We start from the raw sequence: 12,849 nt of genomic DNA, 5'->3' as shown, positions 1-12,849 counted from the left end.
CAACCATGTGTAGATAACATTTACGTCATTTAGCAGACGCTCTTATCCAGAGCGACTTACAAATTGGTGCATTCACCTCAAGATATCCAGTGGAACAACCACTTTACAATAGTGCATCTATCTTTTTTGGGGGGGGGGGGGTTAGAAGGATAACTATATCCTATCTCAGGTATTCCTTAAAGAGGTGGGGTTTCAGGTGTCTATGGAAGGTGGTGATTGACTCCGCTGTCCTGGCGTCGTGAGGGAGCTTGTTCCACCATTGGGGTGCCAGAGCAGCGAACAGTTTTGACTGGGCTGAGCGGGAACTGTGCTTCCACAGAGGTAGGGGGGCCAGCAGGCCAGAGTTGGATGAACGCAGTGCCCTTGTTTGGGTGTATGGCCTGATCAGAGCCTGAAGGTACAGAGGTGCCGTTCCCCTCACAGCTCCGTAGGCAAGCACCATGGTCTTGTAGCAGATGCGAGCTTCAACTGGAAGCCAGTGGAGTGTGCGGAGGAGCGGGGTGACGTGAGAGAACCTGGAAAGGTTGAACACCAGACGGGCTGCGGCGTTCTGGATGAGTTGTAGGGGTTTAATGGCACAGGCAGGGAGCCCCGCCAACAGGGAGTTGCAGTAATCCAGACGGGACATGACAAGTGCCTGGATTAGGACCTGCGCTGCTTCCTGTGTAAGGCAGGGTCGTACTCTGCGAATGTTGTATAGCATGAACCTACAGGATCGGGTCACCGCCTTGATGTTAGCGGAGAACGACAGGGTGTTGTCCAGGGTCACGCCGAGGCTCTTAGCACTCTGGGAGGAGGACACAATGGAGTTGTCAACCGCGATGGCGAGATCATGGAAAGGGCAGTCCTTCCCCGGGAGGAAGAGCAGCTCCGTCTTGCCGAGGTTCAGCTTGAGGTGGTGATCCGTCATCCACACGGATATGTCTGCCAGACATGCAGAGATGCGATTCGCCACCTGGTTATCAGAAGGGGGAAAAGAGAAGATTAATTGTGTGTCGTCTGCGTAGCAATGATAGGAGAGACCATGTGAGGATATGACAGAGCCAAGTGACGTGGTGTATAGCGAGAATAGGAGAGGGCCTAGAACTGAGACCTGGGGGACACCAGTGGTGAGAGCACGTGGTGCAGAGACGGATTCTCGCCACGCCACCTGGTAGGAGCGACCTGTCAGGTAGGACGCAATCCAAGAGTGAGCAGCGCCGAAGATACCCAACTCGGAGAGGGTGGAGAGGAGGATCTGATGGTTCACAGTATCAAAGGCAGCAGATAGGTCTAGAAGGATGAGGGCAGAGGAGAGAGAGTTAGCTTTAGCAGTGCGGAGAGCCTCCGTGACACAGAGAAGAGCAGTCTCAGTTGAATGACCAGCCTTGAAACCTGACTGATTTGGATCGAGAAGGTCATTCTGAGTGAGATAGCAGGAGAGCTGGCCAAGGACGGCACGTTCAAGAGTTTTGGAGAGAAAAGAAAGAAGGGATACTGGTCTGTAGTTGTTGACATCGGGGGGATCGAGTGTAGGTTTTTTGAGAAGGGGTGCAACTCTCGCTCTCTTGAAGACGGAAGGGACGTAGCCAGCGGTCAAGGATGAGTTGATGAGCGGGGTCAGGTAAGGGAGAAGGTCTCCGGAAATGGTCTGGAGAAGAGAGGAGGGGATAGGGTCAAGCGGGCAGGTTGTTGGGCGGCCGGCCGTCACAAGACGCAAGATTTAATCTGGAGAGAGAGGGGAGAAAGAGGTCAAAGCATAGGGTAGTGTGAGCAGGACCAGCGGTGTCGTTTGACTTAACAAACGAGGATCGGATGTCGTCGACCTTCTTTTCAAAATGGTTGACAAAGTCATCCGCAGAGAGGGAGGAGGGGGGGTTATGTTAAGATTGATTGATTGTTTTTTATAAGATAAGTTTAATGCTAGCTAGCAACTTACCTTGGCTCCTTGCTGCACTCGCGTAACAGGTGGTCAGCCTGCCACGCAGTTTCCTCGTGGAATGCAATGTAATCGGCCATAATCGGTGTCAAAAAATGCTGTTTACAGATTTGTTATGAAAACTTAAAATCGGCCCTAATTAATCGGCCACCGTCCGATCTCTAGTCTATATAAGGTCCCACAGTTGACAGTGCATGTCAGAGCAAAAACCAAGCCATGAGGTCAAAGGAATTGTCCGTAGAGCTCCGAGACAGGATTGTGTTGAGGCACAGATCTAGGAAAGGGTACCAAATAATGTCTGCCGCATTGTAGGTCCCCAAGAACACAGTGGCCTCTATAATTTTTAAATGTAAGAAGTTTGGAACCACCAAGACTCTTCCTAGAGCTGGCCGCCTCGCCAAACTGAGCAATCGGTGAAGGGCTTTGGTCAGGGAGGTTACCAAGAACCTGATGGTCACTCTGACAGCGCTCCTGAGTTCCTCTGTGGAGATGGGAGGACCTTCCAGAAGGACAACCATCTCTGCAGCACTCCACCAATCAGGCCTTTATGGTAGAGTGGCCAGACGGAAGCCACTCCTCAGTAAAAGGCACATGACAGCCCGCTTTGAGTTTGCCGAAAGGCACCTAAAGGACTCTCAGACCATGAGAAACAAGATTCTCTGCTCTGATGAAACCAAGATTGAACTCTTTAGTCTGAATACCAAGCGTCATGTCTGGAGGAAACCTGGCACCATCACTAAGGTGAAAGGTGGTGGCAGCGTCATCTTGTGGGGACGTTTTTCAGTGGCAGGGACTGGGAGACTAGTCAGGATCGAGGGAAAGATGATCAGAGCAATGTATAGAGCGATCCATGATGAAAACCTGCTCCAGACACTCAGGACCTCAAACTGGGGTGAAGGTTCACCTTCCAACAGGACAACGACCGTAAGCACAGAGCCAAGACAACACAGGAGTGGTTTAGGGACAAGTTTCTTAATGTCCTTGATGGGCCCAGCCAGAGCCCAGACTTGAACCAGATTGAACATCTCTGGAGAGAATTGAAAATAGCTGTGCATCGACGCTCCCCATTCAACCTGAGAAACTCCCCAAATACAGGTTTGCCAAGCTTGTAGCGTCGTATCCAAGACTCGATGCTGTAATCGCTGCCAAAGGTGCTTCAACAAAGTACTGAGTAAAGGGTCTGAATACTTACGTAAATGTTATTATTTATATTTATATATATTTTTGTGTATAGGTTGTTGAGGGGAAAAAACGATTCATTAGGGACCATTTAGGGCTACAGAACACATGGTAAAAATGTAGGCGCTGTGTAGGGTTTCCCCAAGACAGTCACTGGGGTTACTGCCCTGTAAATGGTGCCGTCCTTCAGTTGAGAATACAACCAATGTTCTTACATATCCCTTGGCAAATGTCGTAGGAGTTGGGTTGGGCCCTGATGTCCTGGGTTTTATTCATTAGTTCAAGTAATCACTCTGTTTCAGTATGCTTTCTTCCATTTGGTACCTAGTGAATACAACCCTGGCTACATCCCCAACACAGCCTTTCTTGCCATCCTGGCCAGAAGCCATCCTTGCCGGCCCCCAAGATGGCTGTAAATTTTGAATGTGTTCTCAACCAACTTGGTAAAATAAGGGTCGCAATAGAAAATGTCTGTCAAACTGCCCCAAAGCGAGGACACCTAAAGGTTTGAACACAAAACAACACACGTGGTCAAATAAAGGGTAAAATAAATGAATGAAATAAACTGTGGCATGACATCTACGTCTCTCTCCCCTTGTTTAGACCTGTCCCGTAACCGTCTGCCAGAGCTGCCCTTGGAGGTGTGTATGTTTGTCTCTTTGGAACACCTGCAGCTCTACCAGAACTGCCTGCGCTCGCTTCCTGAGAGTCTTCTCAATCTCCAGGCCCTCACCTACCTGAACATAAGGTAACGGGCATGCACACACACCAGTGGTGTAAGCTACTTAGTTGCACTATGCAGAAATAATTTCAGTTTATGACAAAATATGCTACTATAGTGTGGAGCAGAGTTTCCCAAATACAATATCCCTAAATAATGCAAAAGTTACATTTACACTTCATTCATGAGAAGAGAGAATGCAGACAGTCAAGTAATAAAGCAGGCAGCATACCATTTTGTGCTGAAACGTAAAGCTGCAATCAATAGGTGAACGGCGCCTGGTGCTGAAAATATAGCTAACTTGTTATGCAAGTGTTGCACAGCAACAGATGGAGAAAAACACCAGTCGAGCAATTCATTTCAACAATAATCTTCATTTGACTTTACAAACAACAAGAGGGCTTAATTGGAGTCTATTTTCTCAGATTGTTGGCCTATATAAATAACTTAGCCAACCTCAGACAGTTATGAGGCTTAACAGAAACGTTCACAAGAAAAGAAAATGGCCTAATAGAAGTGTTTTATTTTTTTTTTATTAGGTGACCTACTCATAATAGCAACTGGCCAAAAATGTAGCATCCTACAATAATTTAAAGAATGTCAGGATAGCCTGCTCCTGTAAAGACAGAACAGAAAATACTGTCAGCTTGAGACCTTAATTGCCCTGTATAAGCACTCACAAAAATGTTAGTATTTATTAACTACCGTCATATAGGCCACTGAATTTACGACACGATCTTGTGGATGTCGGGTGAGATGGATGCGATTTTAATATGCAAGCAGTCCTTGATTGACTTACGTGAAAGCCGGTTCCTGTCGTGAGTCTATATTGCGTTCATAGAGGGAAAGGAGGACTCGCAGGTGTAAGTCAATCCAAACATTGTGAGCACATAAAATGCAAGTTTCTTTATTGTGCTGTATTTGTCTGAGCATGCCACCCGAAATGCGCACACGGACTTGGCACTCCGGAGATCATCGCTGATTTGTTTCGACGTTTAATATGCTCAGTTTGAATTGCCAAAAATGCAGAATACAGAGGTGGTCAACTGTTCTTCTCATTTAGCTTTTTCTGAGAAAATCCACAACCTGGTCATGCATCTCACAGAGCCGCTCCAGCGCTTTTCCTTTACTCAGCCAGTGCACGTCGTTGTGAAGCAGGAGATTGTGGGTGTCCTATGATTCTGTCACAAGCTTGTGAAAAATACTATGTTGGGTGCCTGATGTCTCCCTGACAAAGTTGATTATGCGCATGACTTTATCCATCATATCTTTTAGCTCCCGGTTTAGTCTGGCTCACAGCACACTCTGATGGATGAGACAGTGCAAGTCATTCACATTCATTTGGGGGGTGATTTCCTTCAGCCTGTTGACCAGGCCCCTGTGTCTGCCCACTATATATGTGTGTGTGTGTGTGTGTGTGTGTGTGTTGTTAGTACATTGGTGTTGTTAGTACTCTGATCAATAGCCAGGGAAAAATGCTCAGCCTGACTGAGCCCCTCCAAAACAATCCTATGCACATCATCCGCCTGTGCATGGACGCGGAGGACGGCAGTTGACACAGACGGGCATCTGTTTGACAGGCGCAATTATGCTGTCCATAGACTTGTGGTTAGCCAATTCCTCAAACTGTCACTATGCACTTTTTAAATACCTCCGCGTCTGTGAAGGGCATGTTGTTTTTGGTTAGAACCCAGGACGCTTTTAGGAAGGCACTTGTGACCTTCTGTTGTTTGGTCAGGCAACGGAGGATTCTGCTGCTGTGTTTGTAGCTTGCAGTTAACACTTAAATGTTTCTGCGTCGGGCCTCTGTCTAGTGCGGGAAGACCACTTTGAAAGGACCATGCTTAGATTCATAAAAATGTCTGAGATTGAATTCTTTGCAAACAGCAACATTTCCTTTGCAAATAAGACACGCTGGCTTGGCATTGGAGAAAGATGGTAAAATGAATGCATTTTTCTGTCCATTCTTCCCTGAAACTTACATTTTTATTATCTACCTTTTTGATACTTTTTGAGTGACCATTTTCTCTTCCAAATCAAATGTTATTGGTCACGTACACATGGTTAGCAGATGTTATTGCGAGTGTAGTGAAATGCTTGTGCTTCTAGTTCCGACAGTGCAGTAATATCTACGAAGAAATATCTAACAGTTTCACAACAACTACCTAATACACACACATCTAAGTAAAGGAATGGAATGAGAATGTATACATATGTGGATGAGCAATTTTACAGAAGGATAGGCTAAGATGCAATAGATAGTATAGAATACAGTATATACATATGAAATTAATAATTCAAGATATGTAAACATTCTTAGTGGCATTATTAAAGTGACTAGTGTTCCATTTATTAAAGTGGCCAATGATTTCAAGTCTGTATATAGGCAGCAGTCCCTCTGTGCTAGTGATGGCTGTTTAACAGTCTGATGGCTGTGCTAGCAAGGTAATTATTCTGAACGAATGTTGACGTTAAAGTAGTGTAGCCTACAGTAGACCAGTTTTTCCCCAACAATCGATGCACAACGAAATAGACAAATTACAATTGAATAGAGACATTGGTGATTTTATGAGTGTATAATTAGACAGAAATGATTGTCATTAATTTTATTATGTACTAATCAGATGTTAAGTTTAATTTGTAGTGTAGGCCTATTAATTGTGCTAATAATATATGCTAATGATGTTCTGGCCCGCCGACTATTAGCTCAGAAAAAATTAGGCCAAACCTACTTGATGAACCCAGGTGTGGAGTATCATTGTACCATCTAAACCACTGTGAAAATACTGTACATTTTCCATAACCAAAAATATTGTTTCAGATGTTTGAAGCGGGTGTACAAAACAGAAAGTAAAAGACGCAAAAGCTAAACTTAAGAACAGGATGCATAGAAATAGCGCACATAGAACAGATCTACCGCATCTTAGACTTGCTTTCAATGAGAATGGTAAAGATATAACATTTCTATTTGCATTTGGTTGGGTCGCCCAAAAAGTTACATATTGCCTCTAAGTAGTATCTGTACATTCTAAAATATGTACTTTTTACTCGCATACATTTTCCCTGACACCCAAAAGTACTAGCTGCATTTCGAATGCTCAGGCAGGACAGCAATATGGTCCAATTCATGCGCCTAGTAATATAACAGGTTGTCATCCCTACTGCCTCTGATCTAACACAAATACTGTGTCTAAATTGTTAGTGTGCCCGTCTGTCCGTAAATAAAAATAAAAAAACTAGAAAATTGTGCTGTCTAGTTTGCTTAATATAAGGAATTTGATGTATAGCTTTTACTTTTACTCAAGTATGTGTGAGTACTTTTTTTCTACCTTTGACTGAGACACACACACACACACACACACACACACACACACACACACACACACACACACACACACCGGCCCTCACATACTTGAACATATGGTGGTACACACACACAGTAGAGTATATACAGATGTACATATCTATTTACAAATTTGACAACTCAAACCATAGAAAGACGGCCCATGCATGCATACTACGTTCACCCATGTAGAAATGTGTGATGCCTAAAACAGATGCTCTACATCCAAAAGGCCTCCTATTCCTTATATAATACACTACATTTGACCCCTATCGGCCCTGGTCAAAAGTAGTGCACTAAATAGGGAATAGGGTGCCATTTGGGATGACACCCATGTTCATTCATCAGATTAAAGTGCTGATCTGTTTTGGACATAGAGAAAAGTCACACCATATCAGATAAACAGGATTGAGACGAGATACTTTTTGGTCTGTAACAGTAACCTGTTTCCCAGACAGTGGCAATAGAATGTCGAGAAAATTGTTGAACAGAGTGACTTCCTTTGTTTTGATAATATTCAGTAACATTCACCGTCTTGCCAGGACACACATATAAAACATCCACCATCACAATTATTTGAATTTTAATGGAGACCTGAATTTACCAAGGCTTTAGTCAAAAACACCACTTCAATTTTCTCTCTCCTGTCTTTCTTTCTCTTTAATCCGGATTCCAGTCGGAATCAGTTGTCGACCCTGCCCAGTCCGGTGTGCAGTCTGCCGTTGAAGGTCCTGATCGCTTGTAACAACAAGCTGGTCTCCCTTCCCGAAGAGCTCGGCCAACTACGACAGCTCACAGAACTGGTCAGGCCAGTACACACACACACACACACACACGGCTTAATTGGCTGTGGGTATCTGGCCGTGTGTTGTTTTCCAGTGTCAAAACCACCATGTTGAATTGCCCGTTTTTTTCCCCTTATTGGTAGTCTTTATGTTGTGGTTTGATTACCGTTTAACCAGGCCATCCTTTTCCTCTCCTGCTCTCTCCTCATCCCTCTCTCCAGGACGTGAGTTGTAATGAGATCCAGACACTGCCACCTCAGGTTGGTCGACTGGACTCTCTGCGAGACCTCAACATCCGCCGCAACCACCTGGCCCGCTTGCCCCCAGGTCAACACACACACACACACACACACACACACACACACACACACACACACGGGCGGCAGGTAGCCTTGTGGTTAGAGCGTTGGAATAGTAACCAAAAGTTTGCAAGATCAAATCCCTGAGCTGACAAGGTAAAAATCTGTCGTTCTGCCACTGTTCCTAGGCCGTCATTGAAAATAAGAATTTGTTCTTAACTGACTTGCCTAGTTAAATAAAGGTTAAATAAAAAATAATACAATAAACACACACACTCAACCACCTGGCCTGACGTCGTGTCCACTCTGGTCAACACACACTCAACCACCTGGCCTGACGTCGTGTCCACTCTGGTCAACACACACTCAACCACCTGGCCTGACGTCGTGTCCACTCTGGTCAACACACACTCAACCACCTGGCCTGACGTCGTGTCCACTCAGGTCAACACACACACACTGTTTAATCCTTAAGAATCCTTTTTTTGGCACTAAACTACATCCAGATACACTGAGTGTAGAAAACATTAAGGACATCTGCTCTGTCCATGACATAGACTGACCAGGTGAATCCAGGTGAAAGCTATGATCCCTTATTGATGTCACTTGTTAAATCCACTTCAATCAGTGTCGATGGAGGGGAGACAGGTAAAAATTATTTTTAAGCCTTGAGACAATTGAGACATGGATTTTGTATGTGTGCCTTTCAGAGGATGAATGGGCAAGACAAAATATTTTTGTGCCTTTGAACAGGGTATGGTAGTAGGGGCCAGGGGCTCCGGTTTGTGCCAAGAACTGCAACTCTGTTGGGTTTTTTACACTCTACAGTTTCCAGTGTGTATCAAGAATGGTTCACCACCCAAAGGACATCCAGCCAACTTGACACAACTGTGTGAAGCATTGGAGTCAACATGGGCCAGCATCCCTGTGGAATGCTTTCAACACCCTGCAGAGTCCAGGCCCTGATGAATTGAGGCTGTTCTGAGGGCAAAAGTGGAGGTGCAACTCAATATTAGGAAGGAGTTCCTAATGTTTGGTATACTCAGTTTATACTTCCATACATTTTCTTAAACTGGTACTGGGCTACCTTCAGACTAGTTGTGGGCATCCTAAAACAAAACACCTTTCATTAGAGGGGTCATATTAGTGTGTAGCACAACCTGGTACCAGGCTACCTTCAGACGAGTTGTGGGCATCCTAGAACAAAACATCTTTCATTACATTTACATTACATTTTAGTCATTTACCAGACGCTCTTATCCAGAGCGACTTACAGTAGTGAATGCATAATTTTTTTTCCCCTCCCCGTACTGGCCCCCTGTAGAGGGGTCATATTAGTGTGTAGCACAACTTGGTACCGGGCTACCTTCAGACGAGTTGTGGGCATCCTAGAGCAAAACACCTTTCATTAGAGGGGTCATATTAGTGTGTAGCACAAACTGTACAGACACTACAGACTGAAGTTGGCTGTGCAAAAAAACACATCTCTAGCTTAAACAGACAGATGTTTTATTTTGCTAATTAGATTTTTGCGGGGCGATGACATCAACTATAAGGGGTTATAGTTAAGCTGTGTCCTATGTCCATACAGAGCTGGCTGCGTTGCCACTGGTGCGTCTGGACTTTTCTTGTAACAAGGTGACATCCATCCCTGTGTGTTACCGCAACCTGCGTCACCTACAGAGCATCGTGCTGGACAACAACCCACTACAGAACCCACCTGCACAGGTAACACACACTAACTATACATTCACCACTATATAAATACACCTTTTGCTCCTAGTCAGTGACTAGTAAACACTTAAACTCTCAGCCTGATTATGGAATTATGACCTGCACCACACAAATGTGTTAATATATCTTAGACAATAGAAGGAACAGTTTAACTATCATGGGTTTCTTTCTCTGTCATTCCCAGATTTGTATAAAGGGGATGATCCATATATTTAAGTATCTGAACAATGAGGCCAGCAAGACTACACCTGAGCTCCCAGACTACGACAGGAGACCCCTTGCCTTCGGATCCTGGTGAGACACACGCATACACACACTTCCACTGCTATTAATAATGTGGAGACCATCCCTGGAAGCAGCTGTGTGCAGAGGAGCAGCTGGAGGGAGGCAGAACGAGGGGGCACTCTTTCCTCTGCATCTCCCTGCTCCTGTCTTTCTCTGTCGACATCTCTGCTTGTATCTATAACAATATTATATATGTGTGTGTGTGTGTGTGTGTGTGTGTGTGTGTGTGTGTGTGTGTGTGTGTGTTTATTTATTTATTTATTATTCTGCTCTACAATCTCTCTTGCTCTCTGAGCCCTCTGTAAATGTTCAAAGGTACTCTACTAGACACTGTCCAGAGTTTGGGGAGGAGAGATTGAAATTGAGATATAGAGGGAGTGGTAAAAACAAAAGGTAGAAAGAGGGAAAGGTTTGGTGGAATTTACGAGGGAGCGCAGCTGAATAAGGGAGTTCATCCATTGAGTTGAGAATGGGATGTACCATAACAACCTTGCTCACACCCAGATGTACAAAACAAAACATCCTCATTGGATCCCAGTTGTGTGTTTACTAGAAACCAAACAGGTCAAAACAGGGATGGCCCAACCTGAATTTGTCCAATAAGAAACTCTCAATTTCCTTGCAAATCATTTTCTGTTGCAAAGCTTTTTACTACGGTTTTCTACAGGTAGGCTTACCACGCAACTCACACGTTTTTATTAATCCAGACCTGTATTGCCACTCTCATACAGTTTTACATATCTTTCCTCCTAACAGTCACATAATACAGTTAGCATACTATTCCCACGCATACACACACCCTTCATCACATATAGATGCAGGCCCTGTCCCCATACTATTACAGAGACACATATCCACTCCTCCTAGACACACACCCTTCCTCACATATAGATGCAGGCCCTGTCCCCATACTATTACAGAGAGACATATCCACTCCTCCTAGACACACACCCTTCCTCACATATAGATGCAGGCCCTGTCCCCATACTATTACAGAGAGACATATCCACTCCTCCTAGACACACACCCTTCCTCACATATAGATGCAGGCCCTGTCCCCATACTATTACAGAGAGACATATCCACTCCTCCTAGACACACACCCTTCCTCACATATAGATGCAGGCCCTGTCCCCATACTATTACAGAGAGACATATCCACTCCTCCTAGACACACACCCTTCCTCACATATAGATGCAGGCCCTGTCCCCATACTATTACAGAGAGACATAATTACTCCTCCTAGACACACACCGTACCTGGGTCAAGTTCTTCCTTCATTTAGCTTGGCGTTTACACTTGTGACACTATTCCGTTGTACTTCAACTCACTATAAATTGCTTTGTTTCATATGCTTGTGTTTTGTTTGCTTTTCGTATTGTGTAATTGATGTGTATACTGTAGATATGTGTAGTGTAATTGTTTATTGATGTGTTTTATGCAGGTCTTAAATAAGAAATCAGTCACAGCTCAAGTGTTTGAATGCATTTGACATTGTGTTTTGACCCAGGTCTTGGTCTTAAAGTTGGTCTTATCTTCTGTACTCTTAGTGTCGAGGAGCTGTACCCTGGCCGGCCGTACGGAGCGCTGGACTCTGGCTTCAACAGTGTGGACAGTGGAGACAAGAGATGGTCAGGCAACGAGGTGAGACGCACACACACCACACACACACACACACACACACACACACACACACACACACACACACACACACACACACACACACACACAAGATGGTCAGGTACTGAGGTAAGATCTCAAATAACTCTGGGTCCTCCTAGTAATTGTTGCGTCATTTCACGAAAGAGTATATTTTGAGTAGTGTAACTAAGTAAAAAAAAATGTAAATATAGCGCCTGTCAAAATTTTGGACACCTACATATTCCAGGGTTTGTATTATTCTTTACATTTTTCTACATTTTTCTATTTGAGATTCTTCAAAGTAGCCACCCTTTGCTTTGATGACAGCTTGGCACACTTTTGGCATTCTCTTAACCAGCTTCATGGGGAATGCTTTTCCAACATTCTTGAAGAAGTTCCCACATATGCTGAGCACTTGGCTTCTTTTCATTAACTACATGATTCCATATGTGTTATTTCATAGGTTTGATGTCTTCACTATTATTCTACAATGTAGAAAATAGTAAAAATAAAGAAAAACCTTTGAATGAGTGGGTGTGTCCAAACTTTTGACTGGTCTGTATATCATTTCACATACTTAAATAAAAAGTACAGTATTAAGTTCCATTAAAGTAACATGTTGAATTTAACAGGATAAATTTTTTCATCTTAAATCATCCATAAATCCCCTTGTGAGAGGGGGAATGGAAGCTTATTGTCTGCAACAGGGAGAGACAATTTAAATGCAAGCTTCACATAAAAATGTAAATTGTTAACGTTTCCATCCTATCGTTCTATGGGTAACAGGGTTGATGTGTAATGCTTGACGCGCTCAGTTTTCTACCACAAAAAAAAATCTGAAAATTGTCAAAAAGAGTAGAACCAGCTCACCTGCTTTTACACTATGATTTGAATATTATGTTCAATTTTTCTTGAGAAAAAATTATTTTAAATTGAGTAGTTT

The 12,849-nt window shown here is 44.0% G+C and overlaps 1 protein-coding gene across 4 annotated transcripts in view; it reads left to right on the top strand.

Annotated features, from left to right (window-relative positions):
- Positions 1–12,849, top strand: part of LOC115205850 (leucine-rich repeat and calponin homology domain-containing protein 3) — a 79,535-nt gene that overhangs the window by 11,343 nt on the left and 55,343 nt on the right. For all 4 annotated transcript variants that reach the window (XM_029772230.1, XM_029772228.1, XM_029772227.1 and 1 more), the window contains exons 2-7: positions 3,701–3,845; positions 7,838–7,964; positions 8,168–8,273; positions 9,837–9,973; positions 10,164–10,273; positions 11,816–11,909. In XM_029772230.1, coding sequence (XP_029628090.1) covers positions 3,701–3,845; positions 7,838–7,964; positions 8,168–8,273; positions 9,837–9,973; positions 10,164–10,273; positions 11,816–11,909 — 719 coding nt within the window. The remainder of the gene's footprint in view (positions 1–3,700; positions 3,846–7,837; positions 7,965–8,167; positions 8,274–9,836; positions 9,974–10,163; positions 10,274–11,815; positions 11,910–12,849) is intronic.

The sequence above is a fragment of the Salmo trutta genome, chromosome 13, assembly GCF_901001165.1.
Source record: "Salmo trutta chromosome 13, fSalTru1.1, whole genome shotgun sequence".
NCBI classification, from domain to species: Eukaryota; Metazoa; Chordata; class Actinopteri; order Salmoniformes; family Salmonidae; genus Salmo; species Salmo trutta.
Note: the sequence above shows the minus strand (reverse complement) of the source record. Positions and strands in the feature narration are given on the sequence as shown.